The 17,862-nt window shown below is 47.8% G+C and overlaps 5 protein-coding genes across 7 annotated transcripts; 3 read left to right on the forward strand and 2 right to left on the reverse strand.

Annotated features, from left to right (window-relative positions):
• Positions 1-111: 111 nt before the first annotated feature.
• Positions 112-1,427, forward strand: LOC108140730 (thiamin pyrophosphokinase 1). The gene is made up of 3 exons (XM_017263704.2): positions 112-482; positions 535-1,050; positions 1,117-1,427. The coding sequence occupies exons 1-3, from the start codon at positions 122-124 to the stop codon at positions 1,263-1,265; spliced, it is 1,026 nt and encodes a 341-aa protein (XP_017119193.1). The 5' UTR covers positions 112-121; the 3' UTR covers positions 1,266-1,427.
• Positions 1,388-6,565, reverse strand: LOC108140729 (Bloom syndrome protein homolog). The gene is made up of 5 exons (XM_041709413.1): positions 6,504-6,565; positions 6,320-6,445; positions 3,881-6,264; positions 2,986-3,808; positions 1,388-2,920 (listed from the first exon to the last, which is right to left on the reverse strand). Exons 2-5 carry the CDS (start codon positions 6,411-6,413, stop codon positions 1,686-1,688), a joined length of 4,536 nt encoding a protein of 1,511 aa, XP_041565347.1. The 5' UTR covers positions 6,414-6,445; positions 6,504-6,565; the 3' UTR covers positions 1,388-1,685.
• Positions 6,566-6,807: 242 nt separating this feature from the next.
• Positions 6,808-8,934, forward strand: LOC108140789 (WD repeat-containing protein 55 homolog). The gene is made up of 2 exons (XM_017263781.2): positions 6,808-6,922; positions 6,986-8,934. The coding sequence occupies exons 1-2, from the start codon at positions 6,915-6,917 to the stop codon at positions 8,475-8,477; spliced, it is 1,500 nt and encodes a 499-aa protein (XP_017119270.1). The 5' UTR covers positions 6,808-6,914; the 3' UTR covers positions 8,478-8,934.
• Positions 8,935-9,087: 153 nt separating this feature from the next.
• LOC108140518 lies at positions 9,088-14,953 on the reverse strand. 2 transcript variants are annotated; one of them, XM_017263327.2, is made up of 5 exons: positions 14,695-14,953; positions 13,791-13,965; positions 10,214-13,731; positions 10,023-10,147; positions 9,088-9,955 (listed from the first exon to the last, which is right to left on the reverse strand). In XM_017263327.2, the coding sequence occupies exons 2-5, from the start codon at positions 13,888-13,890 to the stop codon at positions 9,787-9,789; spliced, it is 3,912 nt and encodes a 1,303-aa protein (XP_017118816.1). In that variant the 5' UTR covers positions 13,891-13,965; positions 14,695-14,953; the 3' UTR covers positions 9,088-9,786. The 2 variants fall into 2 exon arrangements, with proteins under 2 accessions (XP_017118816.1, XP_017118815.1); XM_017263326.2 differs by lacking the exon at positions 14,695-14,953 and adding an exon at positions 14,240-14,456.
• Positions 14,954-15,179: 226 nt separating this feature from the next.
• LOC108140520 lies at positions 15,180-16,144 on the forward strand. Of its 2 annotated transcripts, none has more exons than XM_041709410.1 (2): positions 15,180-15,327; positions 15,608-16,144. In XM_041709410.1, the coding sequence occupies exon 2, from the start codon at positions 15,613-15,615 to the stop codon at positions 16,123-16,125; it is 513 nt and encodes a 170-aa protein (XP_041565344.1). In that variant the 5' UTR covers positions 15,180-15,327; positions 15,608-15,612; the 3' UTR covers positions 16,126-16,144. The 2 variants fall into 2 exon arrangements, with proteins under 2 accessions (XP_041565344.1, XP_017118819.1); XM_017263330.2 differs by having other exon boundaries at positions 15,272-15,289.
• Positions 16,145-17,862: the final 1,718 nt, after the last annotated feature.

Consider the following 17,862-nt stretch of genomic DNA (forward strand, 5'->3'; position numbering starts at 1 on the left):
ACTGCCAGCATGCGGATGGTGTGACCAGAGTTCACATTTCTAACGAACAAATTTTAAAATATTTAAAAAAGCAGTTTTGTGCTACTGAAGGAGTTTCCGGGCGTATTCTTTCAAGTTTTTTATGAATTTTGCTCAACTTTACGGCACTTGCTGCCGCACGATGACACCGCCAAGCGGCCCAGGGGTCGCTTTAAATTGGCTGCGCCTCTCGGGCCACGGATTCCGTTGGATCCGAATCGCGCGAGTTGGCAGCCCGGCGCTGCCGCACCCCCACCCCGCCGCCGAACGCCTTCTCTGCACGAAAACAACAATCGGCTTCCGACAGCAAATGGACCACACAATACCGCCCAAGGAGTTCAAATGGACGCCGGGCAACCTGATCAACGAGAACTTCAAGTTGGGCGACCAAGGACATGTTTGCGTGGTGCTCAACCGCCAGATCCAGGTGCCGGCGCACGTGGTCAAGCTGTTGTGGAAGAACGGTAAGGCCGGAGCCGTGTTATAAAACCAATTCTAGTTACCAATCTCTTCCAGCCGCCGTTCGCTGTGCCGTCGATGGAGGCTCCAATCACTGGCGTGACTTTGTCGTGGGTCAGGCAATGTCAAAGATGTCGAAAGGCAGCTCACCACTTGAACCATTGGACGTGATAACGGGTGACTTTGACTCCATCTCAGAGGACACGGTGGACTTCTTCAAGACCACACCGAAAGTGCACACACCCGATCAGGATGCCACGGACTTCACCAAGGCCATCGCCGTGCTGCAGCCCGTGATGGCGCAGCGCAAAATTCGGGATGTGGTGGTGTTCCATGACACCTCCGGCCGTCTGGACCAGGTGATGGCTAACCTGAATACGCTGTACAAATCTCAGAAGGACAACTGCAATGTGTTCCTGCTCAGCGGGGATTCGGTTACATGGCTCCTGCGACCGGGCAAGCACACGATACAGGTGCCCGTCGACCTGGTCACCAGCCAGCGGTGGTGCTCCCTGATGCCCGTGGGCTCCACGGCGCACAATGTGACCACGACTGGCCTCAAGTGGAACCTATGTGTGTACACGAAATCACCCTGAAAACACAAATATCTAACCATCGCTCCTATTTTCTTGCACACAGATCACGCACAAATGGAGTTCGGTGGCATGGTCAGCACATCGAATACCTACGCGACGGAGTTCGTCCAGGTGGAGACGGACGCCAACCTGATCTGGTCCATGGGCGCCTACGAATTCGAGGAGAAGGTGCGCCAGACCGTCAAGTCATGAGAGGCTACGGGAGGGAACTAAGTACTTAAGTAAGGGTTTGGATAACGCCAACGTTCAATGCTAATGATCAAAGCGGAAACCAATTGTTTTTTTTTCTGTGTGAAGCGATTACTATAGTGCTGTTATTGTTTAACAAAATGAAAGTTTATGTAAAAATTCGAAGTGATAAGCTCTTAATTCTATTAACTGAAATTTTAAGGTGATATTGGGTTGTACAAATGCTTGGAAAACTTAAATAGGTTCTACCCAAAAAATATGTTTTTCTCTTAATGAAAAAATAAATAGTTGTAGCTATAGAAATTAGAACAGAAATGGATTTAAAGCCTATAGTTTCTAAAGCAGAATGACCAGGCTTGAGTTTAAGATAAACCTCTGAGCAAGCGCACAATTCCAGCCATTTTTTAAGAAGTCTAGCTTATGTTATTTAGATCCTGGCAGTGGCATTAGGTCAAAACCGACGCTGTTTCCTGTTTTCTTGGATTTCCAGCCCGATGATGATGATGTTGCAGCTGCTGAGCTACCTCCTCGCTTGGCGCCCGCCTTGCCTCCTCGACCCCTGGTTGATGTACTCTTCTTGGCCGGCGATGCCGAGCTGGTTTTGTACCTCTTGCTAGCTCCGGCCTTGTACACCTTTTTCCTTTTGCCCGCTCTGTAGGAGTTGAAGCCGCCAGCACCGTTTGTGTTGGCATTGCCCTGCGATGACGCCGCCCTGCCCCAGTCCACACTTTCGTTGTTCCAACCCGAGGTACTGGGCCTCTGCTTGGCGGCCGCCTGTTCCATCTCATCGTCCAGGACGGCCTGCATCAGCAGCTTCTCGGAGGCATAGTTGCATGTAATCTCAAGCAGCTTGGCGCCGTACTTGTCGTAGTTCGCCTTGGTCACGTGCGGAATACTGCACATATCCTTCTCGGTGAGGGGCAGTTGCTCGGCCATGCTCTTCAAGGCCTGAATGTTCATTATACTGGCCATGGTAACATTCCGCTGGCTGGCAATGGTTCGGCACAGGTCCAGTAGGTCCGTGTAGCAGCGCTCGTGAATCTCCCGCATTCCATCGCCACCACTCGAAGCTGCAGCATCGGAAACGGTTGCCACCGTCGCCTTGGCTTCCTTGGAATTTTTGGTCACGGTAAACTCGAATGTGGGCGTTCCCTCCATTAGCTTACTGATGTCATTACCCAGATACAAATAGGCCTGAGGGAAGTCGTTGGTGAATATCAAATCCTCCCTCAGGTAGCCATCGATGACCATTTTGCGCAGCAGCCTTTGCACATCGTTTTTGTCCCACTCCTTCAGGGTTCCATGATGCGGTGTCTTGTGGTGGTTGAAGTCCATAATCTTCTTGATCTTGGAGCCCTTTAGAACGTCGGATATATGCAGAAGCGTGAAGCGGGATCTGCCGCTGCACAGATCCTTAACAGCTCGTGCAGCCTTTCGGGCATGCTCCAAGGCATCGAGCGCCCTATAGGCTCGCTTGTTGAGGCAGTTGTCGCAGGCGGTCTGCCTGTTCTCTAAGCACTGTTCGCTGGTGAAGTGCTCTCCAAAGTAGTCCAGCTGCTGGGCGCGTCGGCAATCCGTGAGGTTTTCACAGTACCCAACAATGCGGTACAAATTGTCCACGTGTATCTTCTTCACATTGTACTGGAGAGCTTTGTCGGCTAATTGGAAGAACAAAGGCACAGTCAGTTATATTCAAAACTTAATAACAATCTTGACCACTTACAGTCCAACATCTTCTTGATCCTGAGCATGTCCGAATAGTTGTAGTACAGGATGCAATCCGCCAAGTCTCCGTCTCGGCCTGCGCGACCTGCCTCTTGGTAGTAACCCTCGATGGACTTGGGCAGGGAGTAGTGCAAAACGAACCGCACATCCGGCTTGTCGATGCCCATGCCAAAAGCGATTGTGGCGCAGATTACCCTTATCTTTCCGGTCAGCCAATCCTTCTGCCGGCTCTCCCGCTCGCTGTCCGTGAGACCCGCATGATAGGCCACTGCCCGAACGCCGTTCTTGCTCACTTTGTTGGCCGTCTCGTCGCACTCCTTGCGCGACAGGCAGTAAATTATGCCACTGGAGTGGGCCGGCTTGGTGCAGATGTAGGCACTAATGTCGTCCAACGTCGAGGCACCCTTCTTGGGCAGCACCCTGTACCGCAAATTGCTGCGGTTGAAACTGGACAGGAACCACTTGCAGTTCCTTAGATTTAACTGCGCCAGAATATCCAAGCGGACGCGGGGCGTGGCTGTTGCCGTTAAGGCAATGGTTGGCACATTGGGGTAACGCTTCTTAAGGATTCCAAGTTTCTTGTAGTCCGGCCGGAAATCGTGACCCCACTGAGAAACACAATGGGCCTCGTCTATAACGAACCGGCTAATGTAGTTGTTCGAATTCAGGGTATCTAATATGTCCTGGAAGCGGGGAGAATTACTGATCTTCTCTGGCGTCACGTAGAGCAGTTTGACCATTGGTGGCTGAGATTCCAAGTCCCTGTAGATGGCCATGACGTCGGCCGTTTTTTGTTCCCCGCTCAGACTCTTCGCACAGATCTGTTAAGGAGAAGGTAAACAAAAAAAGTTGTTACTAATCAAGTTGCCAGAGTGAGTGCCTTCTCTACTCACATCCAAAGAAGCCAGCTTATTGATCTGATCGAAGATCAGCGACTTGAGCGGACTGACCACAATGGTAACGCCTTCGGTCAAAATAGCAGGCAGTTGATAACACAATGATTTTCCTCCGCCCGTTGGCATCAGGACGAAGCAATCATTGCCCAGAAGGGTGGCATTGATCACCTGCAGCTGGTTGGGACGGAAACTCTTCAGGCCGAAGCTATAGCTCAGACCATGCATGAGACGGATGGAGTGCTCAAACTTTTGGCCATCGAACTCTCCGGTGGTGCCGTCGTTGTGCACATTAGAATGGAAATTCCCTGACAGCTTCTGGGAGCCTGTGGGAGTGGGCGCTTTGGCAGGTACAATGCTCTTGCTGCTGCCGCTGGGAGCGGCTTTAGCTGCAGCCTGAGAATGCATTTCCTCGAACATGGCCTCATCGTATTCGGGAAACCCATCGTCATCCAAGGGAGCTTTATTCGGGATTTCCGTTGGCTTTTCTTTCATCTGGACAGTCTCGAAATCCTTGTAGCCATAGCCATTGAACTCGGACCTGCGGCCCTGCATCTGCTGGTGCTCGTTTTCAATGTCCGCCAACAGTCCCTCCAAGTCATCGTCTTCATCGTCCATCTCACTGGCGGTGGTCCGCTGCGTGGGTCGGTTCAATTGCTCCTCTTCGAGATCGCTATCCAGCATTATACTCTGGGCCAAGTAGTCATCCGGTTCCTCGCAAAGATCGTGGATAAGTTCTTCGCGCTTTCGCAACATATGCGGATCGTTCTGCTCATCATCCGGTTCCCCGCAAAGATCTTTAAGTAGTTGCTGCCGTTTTGGCATCGGAGGCGGATTTTTCGACTTGCTGGGTGGCGAGTAACCATCCGGCTCCCCGCAAAGATCCTGGATGAACTGCTGGCGTTTGGGCATCGGAGACGGATTGGTCGTCTTGCTGGGTGGCAAGTAATCATCCGGCTCCCCGCAAAGTTCGTGTAACAGCTGTTCGCGGTTGGGCATTTTTTCTTCCTTTTTTTCCATTAGCCTATTAAGAGGCATAACGCGAAGACTACTCTTTGGCGGGGAGCATACTTTTTTGCTTGTCGAACTGGAAGGCATCAGAAGACTCTGTTCCGCCTGCATTTCCATTTCCTCCTGCTCCAGGGCTTCTTGCTCAGCCTTTAGCTTGCTTTCATTCCTATCCAGGGTGTTTTGGAGAAGCTGCGTCCGAGCCTTGAACTTCTGCCGCATTACCTTGAGCTTGAGGAACGTGTTCGGCTGGAAGCCTGCGATTTCGTTGAAGTGCATGGCGGGAATCTGGTCAATCAGAGAGCAATACTTTTCCATTAGCTCGACGTAAGTCGTGCGAAAGAAGCCCAGAGTGGTCTTTAGTGCCTCAGCGCCCTGCTTGTTGGGATCAATGCTGAAATTGTCATTCTGGGCCAAATCCTTTAGGTAATCAGCCAGTGAGTTGTCAAAAGCCACACTGAGTCTGGGTTTTAATGGCGCCGCTGGAGGTGGAGAGGAGTTTGGGGCCATAGACGTTGATTTTGTTGGGATTGCATTTTCTTTTGCTGACCCCAGTTTGTATCCTGACTGCCCGTTGTCACTTTTCTTTGGAGAGTCCTCGAATAGGTTGTTAGTACTGCCGGTGCTCTTATATGCAATAAAAGCTCGAGGCGATTCGGGCATAGGCTTAGGCTTTCTCTCTGTTATTTGTGGGGAATCGTCGATAGTAATTGTATCCCGAGATGCTTCTAGCAGGCTCGAAAAGGTATGCTTTTTTTCGTTCAGTGGTGGCTTCTTTGGGGAACTCATTTCCGAATTTTTTGGAAGCTCTGGCGGAGGAGGAGAATCGGGCAGGGTAAGTAAAGCATGTCTTCCACCGTTCTGTTGGTTAGGCGAGTCCTCGAATGAGTACTTTTGACGCGGGGAGTCCACGGGCTTCCGTTCATTTTGGGACAGTTTGTTTGGAGAGTCCCTAGGTAAACTGGATTCCAGTTTCTTTACTAGCTTTGGACCTGTTGGAGAATCAGTCAATGAAAATGGTACGTTCTTCCTTTCATTCTGTGGCGGTTTTTTAAGAAAATCCTCAAATGAACTGTTTCCTAGCGGGGATTCAGACAAGCCCCGGTACGTGTGGTTTCTCTCACTTTGTTGCAGTTTCTTGGGGGAATCATTGACTGGTTTAATGTCAGACAGTAAAGCTAATGGCGATTGCGACAGGTCGCAATAAGAGTGCTTTTTAAACTTGTTTTCAGTATTCCTGCTGGGTTTCTGCGAAACATGAGTACTTTTGCTAGATTGGATTGGATTGGATTTCTGCGATGCTTCCTCATCGGATGAAGAGGAGTCCAGAAATATGGGGTTGTAGGTTTTAGTGGGTTTAGCCTTGGCACTGCTCACTGAAATGCAACTATAAGTATTAATGTCCTTAATTAATCGTAGCTTTCCAACTACCTTTGCTCTTGGGTTGACTCTGGGAACTCCCATCCAGGCCAATAAAGCTGCTAAGTGTGAGCTGTTTCCTGGGTGCAAAGGGTTTCTTGGACATTTCGACTTGCGATTCATTCAGCTGCCAGCGCTCTAGTTCGAAAACAACTAGTTCATAACTTGGTTAACAAAACAATTTAATAATAATTACCCGCGCAATATTGGCTATAAACAATGCGAAGGGGGTTCAGTGTGACCGTGGCTCAACTGTTGAAATATGCCACAGAATACAAAGAAATCTCTATAAAATAAGCCAAACTAAATATACGTTAGAAGCAAATGAGAACCTCATTTTAATCAAAAATTAATTAATTAATTAATTATCAATTGATAAGTTGATAAATCATTTGACTTACATATCAAAAGCTAACTACTCAATAATTACAAAGTTTCGAACTTTTATTAAAGAAAACTAGCTATAGAAAAGCCAGATAGACAACACTCGTGAACAGCTGTTGGGCGACATGCTTTCTGCTTCCTCTTGTTCCCGTGGTATCCAAACAATTTCCAAACGTGGTAAATAAAAGCGCATATTTCCAGAGTTCAGACAAAGAATATTATTATGCATACGTGAGTAATTTGTCATAAACTGCAATGTCATCGAACCAGAGCGTACTAAAATGCACTTCGCAGGCATAACCAGTTTAAGACCCCTTCCGATGAAGACGAACTGGATGATTTGGACGAGGACATGGTGGTGGGAGTCATAGCGGAGATCGAACAGGAGGTGCTGAACGAGTCGGACAGCGACAATGACGAGTACGACCTGGTGGACATGGGTGCTCCGGTGCCGGGAAACGATGGCGACAGCAGTTACGATGGCAACGAGAGTATCAGCAGCGACGACAGCTTCGATCCGAATGCAGCGGACTCAGACTCAGATGACTCGATGGCAGAGGACGCGACAACTGGAGCCGCTGGGGGTGCAACTAGCGCCAAGCGTCGCAAGGACGACGATAACCCATCGGGCAGCAATAGGGAATCCGAGGCCACCACCTTCGACCTGAACGAAGAGGATGAAACAGACGAGACTGTACGTGCCATGATAGCTGCCATAAAGAAACCGCGCAGTGCTCCGCCAGAGATCAAGCTGGAGGACTTCATCACGGACATCTGCTTCCATCCGGACCGCGACATCATCGCCCTGGCCACCATCATCGGGGATGTGCATCTGTACGAGTACGACAACGAGGCGAACAAGCTGCTGCGCACCATCGAGGTTCATTCCAAGGCCTGCCGCGACGTGGAGTTCACCGAGGATGGACTATTCCTTCTCACCTGCTCTAAGGACAAGTGCGTGATGGTCACCGACATGGAGACGGAGAAGCTGAAGAAGCTCTACGAGACGGCCCACGACGATGCCATCAACACGCTGCACGTGCTCAACGAAAATCTCTTCGCCACTGGCGACGATGCGGGCACGGTCAAGTTGTGGGATCTGCGCACCAAGAACGCCGTTTTCGAGCTCAAGGAGCTGGAGGATCAGATCACCCAGCTGATAACCAACGACCAGAACAAGCTGCTGCTGGCCACCAGCGCCGATGGCTACCTGACCACATTTAACATTGCTGCGCGCAAAATGTATGTGCAATCGGAGCCGTACGAGGAGGAGCTGAGCTGCATGGGCATCTACCGCGGCGACTCCAAGCTGGTGGTGGGCACCTCCAAGGGGCGGCTGTACACCTACAACTGGGGCCAATTCGGCTACCACTGCGACATGTATCCGGGCATCAAGAGCCCCATCAGTCTAATGATTCCCATTACGGACAGGATAGCTTGCGTCGCCGGAGAGGATGGAAACATTCGGGCTTGCCACATCGCACCGTACCGTAACCTCGGCGTGGTGGGACAGCACAACATGCCCATCGAATCCCTGGACGTGAACACCAACGGCGAGCTGCTTGCCTCCTCCTCGCACAACAACGATGTGCGATTCTGGAACGTGAAGTACTTCGAAGACTTTGGGGACATTAAGTATAACGACAAGCACAACGCATACAAGGAAAAGCGTCACAATCTGCCCTCCTCCAAGTGCACCAACACATCGGACTTTTTCGCCGACCTGACCAAAGAGGATGTCGATGATGACGATGATCCAGGTGCTGGACCCAGTAACAGCGCCTAGAACGGAATGCTTCCTAGCAAAGCTGTATTCACTGGGTGGGGCAACTTAAAATGATACACATTTAAGGACTACTTTTACCTGTTTACATCATTTAAAGAAAAAAACTTTAAAACTTCTAAACCGAACCAGAACTAAAGATCCGGGATTATATATAGACATTTAGAGATTTAAAGCAATTGTTTGTTTTAAAAAGTTCACCAATACATATTTATGCAAATAGTATGAAAACTTTCATAGTAAAATATATAAAAACTTGTAGAAAAATGTTTAAAATTAGTCGCCGCAATGTTTTTTTGTACAAAAAACAGACCCATTTAAACATTTCTTGGAGCGTGATGAGTTCACAAAACATCTTTCAAAACCAGCAAAACGATTTGCATAATTAAAATTCAAATTAATTTCAACAAACTGTTATAAATAAATCACAAAATATATCTGATTAAAGAAACTTCCCAATAAAAAATAAAATTTATTACCGCGTTTATATCGGGGGATAAGAAAGGCCACAGAAAACTGTATTTGATTTGGTTTATTTATTGATTTCGTCGTCTTGGACAACATGTATTTTTGAAAAGTTTTATAAAACTTTTATCTTAAAATAATTCCAACCTTACATTCGACATTATATATTATGTTATCTCAAGCTTTTAAAAGTTACATCAAATCAAATTACTTATATGGCACATTATGAGATATTGAGCAGTAGTCGTTAAATTAAAATATTCGTATAATATTATTGGGTAGTAGAATAATATAAAATCCTACTTTACATTTTTATGGCAATAAAAACATAACAAGAATGGAAAAATAGTTGGGGTAATACTAAAATATGTAAAATATACAAAGTCGAAAGTCATGCTGATAAATGTTAAACAGAAATATGCAATGCCAAATAGATTTCAAAAAATTTGGATGCGATATTAGGCGGTAATTTGTTTGACAATTAAAAATATAACAACAAGCTTGGGCCAAAATGATCATTCACGCCCATCATGGGAATTCTATCTTATAACAATGCGTATGCATATTTATGAAATTCTTATCACAAGAATTTTGTTTCACAAAACGTGGACAATTTGTACATATGTATAGGAAATAATTTGCCAAATCACTTAGTATACTTAGAAATTGAGCCAAACACATTTAGCTTTTTGATATTTTGCAGCGCAACTGCCTCTTACATGCGTTGCGGTGGGTTAAACATTTTAAAGTTTGTATATAAGATTATTTCCTTCTTTGTTCTTACATCGATGCCTGCCGCGACGAACTCAGTCTATGGGTTTTACATGAAGATACCATGCACACAATGTCATAAGGCGGCGGTATTGGCGGCATCGGTGACGCCGCTGGAGCTGGGCGCCAGTGCGTCATTGGCCATGTGGGTTTCGATGTCGACGCGACAAATGGGGCAGTGCTTGTTGGTGACCAGCCACTGATCCACGCAGTCCGTGTGGAACAGATGCATGCAGGGCAATCGGCTACAAGGGCATTCTCATTTATTAGTATCAGCAATACAATTTGTCAAATGACATGTTGCGAACCTACCGCACATCGTTCTCGATCTCAAAGAGGGTCAGACAGATGGCACACTTTTCCGCATCCTCATCCGATTCGCTGGGTCGCCGAACTCGTCTGTACTTGTGGGGCAAGGTATTCCGCTCAATGGTTTCCTTAAATAATAAATGTAAATGTAAATGTAAAGAATGGCATAACCAATGACCCGTTTATGTTCTCACCAAAGTAGCTCCCCGATTGGGACGAGGTGGTCCGATAAGGATTCGGGAGCCCAGAGAGAGGGGTGTGGCCAGCCCGATCTCCAGATGCAGCGGCGAGTAGTGATGGTGAAACATATGGTGATGGATTGCCCGCTGCCGCTGCAGGTGCTGCATGACCGGCGGTGATTGCTGGGCTTGCGGCTGCGGCTGAGGCTGGAGCTGCATGTGCCTCAGACCCGGTTGTGGTGCCCCGCCCCCACTGGCAGTCCCGGATGTGGCCGCTGCCTGCTGCTGAGGTGGTGGCGGTGGAGGAGCAGCTGCCGCTGCCCCAGCATCGTACGGCGGATAGTAGGCGGGATCCAAACTGGAGACAGGACCATTCCGCGCATGTACACAGCTGCAGATGCTGTGCAGGTACCCGTTGCGCAGGGTGCTCGTCAGCAGGGGAGCATTCGAGGAGAGATCAATGGGCGTGGGCGTCATGTGGCGACGGTGCATCTCCTGCATGCTCTGCTGCCGATACCACAGATTCTGGTGCACTGGATACGGTGGTGCCGGGGTCAGCGATGTGGCCACTATGGCACTGGCCCGATGCGGCGGATGGATGTGGGCATGCATCTGGTTCTGCGGCGCCTGGTGACCTTGATGCGGCTGGGGCTGGTAGTGCTGCCGATTGCTATAGGCCGCCTCCGAGCGCCTCACACTGAAAGGTGGAGATCCACAGTAGGGGATCGTGCTGCGGCCGGAGTACATTTCCAGGGGCGGTGGCGGGGAAACAGCTGCCCCCAGGTTGCCATTCGATGCTGCTCCCGGCGCTGGCGGATTGATGGACTGGCGCTGCTGCTGCTGCTGGTGCTGGTGCACAACGCCATGTGGCGGCGTCCTGCTGCCATCCAACCTGGCCTCCAGTGCCGCTGCTCGTCCTTCGTTGTGCGCCTGCGAGAGCATTTCACTGAATGTTTGCGCCTGTGCGGCCGCTGCCGTCGCTGCCACTGCAGCGGCATTCAGAGCTCCGCTCAGCGAACTGCGACTGCTGCCGCCTTGACCGCCCTGAAAATGCGGATGTGGCTGGAGGCTGGGCGAGTAGTCCGCCTCCATGACGGTGGGCAGCGTTGTGATCGCGTAGTGGGGCACATAGTACGGATGGTAGCGGTGGTAGACGTTCGCCGGACTGCTGCGCCTCCGGCGCGCCTGCTGCGATGATGACTGGCCACCAGCGTCCGAACTGCTTGGCGTGGAGGTGGGTGCCCGCTGCTGATGGCGTATGAACGCCTCGGCGGAGGAATTCTCTGGCAGCGAATGCGGCGGCAGTGGCGGCGGTGGTGGTGGTGGTGGTGGTGGCGCCTGTGGATGGCCCTGCATCCACATGGATGGCTCGTTGATCGGCAGGAAGTAGCGCTGAGGATCCATGCTCGAGCAGCGCGGCGGATAATAGTGACTGGCACTGGGATCCATCAGCTGGTCCAGCTCATAGCTGTAGTTGTGGTCCGAGATGGCGACGCGATCCGCCAGAGCGCCGCTGTAAAAGGCGAAGGCGGAGGTGCCATCGCTGTTCGCCTCCTGCCGGCGATCTGACCTGCGAGCATAGGGCAGGCTGTAGGCATAGTTGAATATGGGCCTTCTCTCATCGCCTGCATCCTCCTGGTTGAGTTGGTGACCATCGTTTCGATACCGCTCACGTTCCCGGTTCCTCTCACGCTCCCGTTCGCGTCTTCGCTCCCTATCCCGCTGCAGTTGAGCCTCATTGGCCAGGCCATCGTCGTCCGAGGTCAAATCGATCGAGAGAATGGGCTCGCGGGTGGAGTGCACGAACACCACGTCATCGTCGTCGTCGTTGGAGTCCGATGACCAGTCGTCCAGTTGCAAATCGGGAGCAGTCAGAACGACGGCGGCATCGCCACGCCTGCCCGTGGAAGTGGACGGAAGATTGCTTAGCTCCACGGAGGATTGCCGCTCCCTGGGGCGACCCACGAAAGTGATCACACGGGGTCCATTCGCATTTGGCGTCGAGGATTGTGGCAGCGAGATGAGATTAGGCTGGCCAGCACTGCTGCCCTGCTCCGCATAGGTGCGATGCCGGCTCCTACCCGGCTGAAACGAATTGTAGTTCGTGGGCGACAGTTTGGTGGAGGAGCTGGGTGGCGACCTCCCTGCCAGTTCCAATCGTGGCTGCTTCCTGGGCGGCACTGCGTCGTCCGTGGGGCGCACCCTACTCCACGCTATGCCGGAGTTGCAGCGCGAGCCGAACATTCTGTCCATGACCTGGCCAGGGGGCTCCTCCTGACACTGCTCTGGCCTGCTCTCCAACTGCTCCAGGTTGGCCGGCAGACGCTGATGCTGCTGGTCGTGTTCCTGGTCAGAGGTTGTGGACGGCGATGGAGCAGCAGCAGGTGGCTCCACGGATCTCTGACTAAATTGCGATCCATAATCCACACTGCGCGTTGTGTGCGTGGCCGTGGAGCAGGAGGCTGGCCGCATATAGGTGCTGTCCGGCGGAGCTCCAGCCACAGAGCGTCGACTATTGAAGTAGGTGTGATCCGTATGCCCTGCATCCGTATCAATGGATCCCCTGCTGCCTCGGATAATCGTGACTGTGGGCTCAATGGCGGGAGCTGGGGCATTGTGCACCCGCAGATCCCAGCCATCGTCGCTGCTCTCGTTTTCCGGCTCCACCACTCTTGCGCTGCGATACGAGAAGTGATTTATCTGCCGTCGACATCGCGACTGTGCACTCGTGCTCGGCGTTGCATCCACGTCCACGGCACCGGCGGATGACGAGTTTGAGGCATCGCTGGAGCGGTTCGCCTTCTTTTTGTGCGCCTGCACCGCCGACGTGGTCGTCGTAGTGTTGGTGGTGCGCGTGTGGGCGAACTGGCCGTGCTCCGTATCCGAGGCACTGGAGGTCACATCGTCGTACGCGTTCACGCCACTTGGCGTGGTGTCAAAGGAGCTGTTGCTCAGCTGCAGCGAACTGGTTGGCAGCTCGTAGACCACCGCTGTGGCGTCCATGGCATGCTCCTCCATGGCGCCGGCTGGCCATGTTCCGCTGCTGATGGAGGCCACCACTGCGTCGCCGGCATTGTCAACGTCCTGTTCTACGTTCAGCGGTTCAGTCTTCTTTCGCTTGGGGCGTGGAATGGCATGGGCATTGGCCACAGGCAGATTGCCGGTTGCCGTGGCCGTAGTGGAGGAGGAGGGCTGCTCCAGGAACTGGGCCTGGGCCTGGCCCTGGGTGGAGGAGTCCGCATAGCGACTGCTGCTACTGCTGCTGCTGCTGCTGCTGGCCACCGATTGACAGCGGCAGAGTCCGGCCAGCGAACTGCACTTGTCGCACCTTCCGGTCATGGCCTCGAAACCCGATGTGGAGGCCATCTCGCGGCGTGGCGCCACCAGGGCGGTAAAAGTGGACGGCGAATGATTGTGGGTATGTGAATGGGTATGGGTGTGGGTCTGCGGTCCGGAGAGGAACGGCGTCATTAGCATGTAGCTATCTGAAAGCGAGTCCCGCTGCTGATTATAGTACATGGCATACTGGGAATCTGCAGGAGGCAAACCAGAGGATTAGTACTATCTGAGGTGAGGCAAGGGGATAGCTTACGGGAATCCTGGACGCCCGGACTCGAGGCCACACTGCCGAACGACATGGTGACCCGCGGCTGGTGGCGCAGCTCCTCCTGGTCGTTATCCAAGCTATCCATGGCTCTTCGGTCGTCTAGGGCAACGTCTCAACGGAACGACGAAGAAATGTTGCAGCGCACATAGGCCAAAATGTGCTAAATATATATGTGCATATATATAAAAAAAAATGTTTGATTTTCGGGTATGAGTTATAACTGCCTGTAGGGGAAGACCAGTTTGCTTTTCTGTTCGGAAACCGATACAAAAACAATCAGAGGGGTAAACGAGTGTGGATACCTTGTCCCCAAAGATCATTAACGATTAATAACGTTTTACTGGTTGTGAAAATATCTTTTAGATGTACACAAAGAACCGTTTTAAGCTCAAATAAATGTTTGAAAACTGCAAATTTGCTCGTCAAATACACACTCTTTTGTCAGCACCAATTTTCCGTCGAACTTTTCATTGCCGTTAGCGGAAAATCCGTAGGTTTCGTGATGATATTTCAATTGCAGCCGGAGTAATTGGAAAATTTGGCTCCGATTTCGAGTAGAGGGATGACGAGATTTTTCCACGGAAGCTCCGGATAACTTATTAGTCGTCTTATTAATTAAGTTCAGTTTTCTATAGACAACGCAATAGGGATGAGTGCAATATCGATACATAAGCTTATCGATAGGTGTATGCGTAAGACGAATTAATGCGGTAAATTGTATTTGTTCAATTTGTTATTTCAAACAAATAGCTTATTGTTTTAATATATTAGAAGTTGTCAAGCCGTCTAGCTTGTAAATTAACAAACAAAAGCCGAAAACAGCTGTTCGGCTGAGGGGTAGGTTCTGAACAGCTGTTCAAAGATAACAAAAGTCCCCAAAAATGCTTACCTTTATAAAACTTTAAAAATATTCCGTATTTCGCTATCTCAACAATTTCAACAATTAGCTTTTGATATGTTTCGAACTAAACACTGATTTCGTAAGTACAGGAGTATTATTTAATTCGAGTGGGCGATTAAGCTTCAGATAAGAAATACTAGTGGGTGGGGGAAGGTAGGGGGAAACAGCTGCTATTGTGGAACAAAAGTAAGCTTAAATGCAATTTTGATCGGGGGGGTGGGGTGGTGTTCTATCCGCAGCTGCTGCTCTTGAAAAAATCACAACCGGCACTCGAAATACGCGTTCAATACAATCTCACAATGTAACCATTTTGTCGGCGGAATATCAATATTCTAACAGTTAAAAACCGAACTGGAAAATAGTCAGACAACTTTTTCTTCGACGTTGCAATAACTTGCAGCTCGGCGATGGGAACGATACTATCGTCGGCTAATTAGCCTTTTCGTACATTACAAATTTGCACAACGGCCACACTGTCGGTTCAAAAGTTCTGAATTCCAAAGTATTACATTTTTACAATTACTGCATTGTTCTTGTAATTGTTTAAGACAGTCTAGGAAATTTGATACATAACCCATTATTTGTAGGGATTCCGAGTTATTTAAACCAACAAAATAAAATGTACATATGTAAATTCAGATGAATATTTTGATTTTTTACGGAAACCCGTTTAAAAACACAAAATGAAAAAAAAAATTGATAAGAAATAAAACCATTGTCTTTATACTTGGAGTATCACTTTGATATGCTCAAACTGAGAAAAAACAAAAAGAAATTGATATCAGTTTAACTTTATACATACAATGGTAAAAACGATACGTATCACATTGATAAAAGCCATTTTTTTCTGCTTTCTACAATATAAACATAGTTTCCAATAATATCGTTGTCATATTTACAGTTCACATGGGACTTAAACCACAATGTTGGCCCGTCAAGGAGAAGATATTTATATTTTTCTGCCGGGGCGTATACGAAATAAAGAAAACAAGGCCGCAAACTCCAGAACTCTACTACCGCAATCACGACCAAAACCACTCGTACGCCTTTTTTCACATGGAAGATGACCTGCGTGTCTTCTTCATGACGATTGGAAGGAGTCGGCTGCACCATTTTGATTGGTTTCAAGTCGATAAAATGGGGAAATTCGTCCGAAACGAAACACCCATCTACGACTATCACACCAGTTTCGCCTGTGTTAACAAAGAGAACCGCTTTCTACACAGACTGCTGAAAGAATGCATGGATAAGGAGGCCATGTTTAACACGAGTTTTGACCACTATCCCGAAATGATGGTATTGCATTTTCCCCAGACCAGAGCTCCAACCTATACGGCATCCTTTGGTGACAGCACGCTATATTTTAACTGGCTAATATGTCTTCTTGGGCTGTTTCTCCTCTTTTGCTGCCTGAAATAAAACCATATTCACAACACAATTTCTGTATTTTGCATTTTTATTGAGTTTTATGTATAAAACAATATCTACTCTTCCTTTTATTGCGGTTTTCGTATTCTTTTCTCTTGGCTTTAATTTTTTTCACAATTTTGTATAGCAATAATTTTAAAACAAATTGTTTTCATACAAATTTTAATTGATGTAATCGGTCAGCTAATCAATTATATGCATTTGCAATTTTTAATCCGGTCTCTCGTTGGTGTTCACTTCTCGAAAGCAGCGCTGACCAGTGTTAACGACTTAAGTTTACCCATTGGTTTAATGGACATTTAATAAACCAAGGCGGTGTTTGTTTGAGAGTAGTTTATCATATTTTCAGCAGCGCTGCTTGTCGGATTAACTCATAGTTAATTTTTTTTTTGTTTCGTTGCGAAACATTCCTCACAGTTTTACAAACAAAACGAAAGCAATAGTTTCCACTTCAATATTTAAGTTTCAATGCAATTTTGATTGCTTCTGTAGGAATCGATTGCATGAATAGTTTAAAATTATCTGGACGCTGTCGTTATATTATTATTAAATGTTCAAAACTTTAACCGAACTTAAAACGAAGCTGTTGGCAACATTTTCTCAGCCGCGTTCCGAGATAAAATTATAAACAATGCTATTAGTTTTGCATTTTATCAGTTTATATAGATTTTTTGATTTGATTTCTTTTCTTCTCATTTTATTTTGTTTTTATTTTTTGGAAGTTTGTAGTATATGTTGCTGTTGATTGGAAAAATAGAAGTATTGGTGTGTATGCACTTGACATTGATTTCGTGGGACGTAAACAAACAAAGACTGTGGAAAATGTTCCTTCAGTGGCGACCTTAACAGTGGCTAGAAGGGGTTGTTGATGGCACAGCGTCATTTGATAGATAGATTTCTTCAGGTGCATTTACATTTACATTTTATATCACAATTTTTTAAATATTATAGGTGTATGTATTTAACAAAATTGGTTTGCATGTTTTCCTTTCATTTACGCCCGGCAAAAAAAGGTTGAGCAACTTGCAATGCAATGTCAAGCGTTGTTAGCATTGCCCATTGTAGTTGGCGATAGTGTAAGTGGGTGTTAGTGTTGGAGGAATTGTCGGGGGCTTAAAAAAATATATTTCTCAACAGTTTTAGAAAGAAATAACTATACGCAAGCAAGCCACTTCCAAGGAACTGGCATGTACACGCACATAAACTATAAACGAAATGGATCTTTCAGGATTTCAAATACAGTTTATCTTGTGCCCACGTCAGTTTCTTCGAAATAACTTTACCAACGTTAGTTGTGTTTAAGTGTAAATTTCGGGTAAAACTAAATAGCGAGCCACTCAAAATTTTGACAATTTAATTGATTTTATAAACTAACTGCCCGCTTCCTTTTTTTTCTCTCCTTTCTTATAACAATTTTTGTCATGAGAAATAAAAACATACTAAGTATACAAATTTTAACAATTTTCATTTGTTGTACATTTTGGTATTTGGAACGGGGTGTTTTAAAATGGTCACCATTTCGACTCAAGAGGCATGCAATAATTTATAGGAGTACTTAGGATTTTATCGATTTCACCAGAACAGAAAAGTCTAGAGGGGGGAGGTTGTTATGCATCTCTTGATCAAACACTTTTCGTATTCGTTTTTATTTTTCATAATAAAAAATTATACTGCAATATAAATTACAATTTTTCGAATCTTTTTTATAAAAAAAGGTATTTGTTTTCT

This window comes from Drosophila elegans, unplaced genomic scaffold (assembly GCF_018152505.1).
Source record: "Drosophila elegans isolate 14027-0461.03 unplaced genomic scaffold, ASM1815250v1 contig_476, whole genome shotgun sequence".
NCBI classification, from domain to species: domain Eukaryota; kingdom Metazoa; phylum Arthropoda; class Insecta; order Diptera; family Drosophilidae; genus Drosophila; species Drosophila elegans.

What these genes read in the sequence shown, in the direction of transcription:
- LOC108140730 (XM_017263704.2), top strand. Translation starts at nt 122, where the DNA reads ATGAATTTTGCTCAACTTTACGGCACTTGCTGCCGCACGATGACACCG. An exon ending in CAAGCTGTTGTGGAAGAACG is followed by an intron (nt 483 to 534) that starts GTAAGGCCGGAG and finishes AATCTCTTCCAG; the next exon opens with CCGCCGTTCGCTGTGCCGTC. An exon ending in TGGCCTCAAGTGGAACCTAT is followed by an intron (nt 1,051 to 1,116) that starts GTGTGTACACGA and finishes TCTTGCACACAG; the next exon opens with ATCACGCACAAATGGAGTTC.
- LOC108140729 (XM_041709413.1), bottom strand. Translation starts at nt 6,413, where the DNA reads ATGTCCAAGAAACCCTTTGCACCCAGGAAACAGCTCACACTTAGCAGC. An exon ending in GAGTCAACCCAAGAGCAAAG is followed by an intron (nt 6,265 to 6,319) that starts GTAGTTGGAAAG and finishes GTTGCATTTCAG; the next exon opens with TGAGCAGTGCCAAGGCTAAA. An exon ending in GATCAAGAAGATGTTGGACT is followed by an intron (nt 2,921 to 2,985) that starts GTAAGTGGTCAA and finishes TCTTCCAATTAG; the next exon opens with CCGACAAAGCTCTCCAGTAC.
- LOC108140518 (XM_017263327.2), bottom strand. Translation starts at nt 13,890, where the DNA reads ATGGATAGCTTGGATAACGACCAGGAGGAGCTGCGCCACCAGCCGCGG. An exon ending in TCCGGGCGTCCAGGATTCCC is followed by an intron (nt 13,732 to 13,790) that starts GTAAGCTATCCC and finishes TGCCTCCTGCAG; the next exon opens with ATTCCCAGTATGCCATGTAC. An exon ending in GAGATCGAGAACGATGTGCG is followed by an intron (nt 9,956 to 10,022) that starts GTAGGTTCGCAA and finishes ATGCCCTTGTAG; the next exon opens with CCGATTGCCCTGCATGCATC.
- LOC108140520 (XM_041709410.1), top strand. Translation starts at nt 15,613, where the DNA reads ATGGGACTTAAACCACAATGTTGGCCCGTCAAGGAGAAGATATTTATA.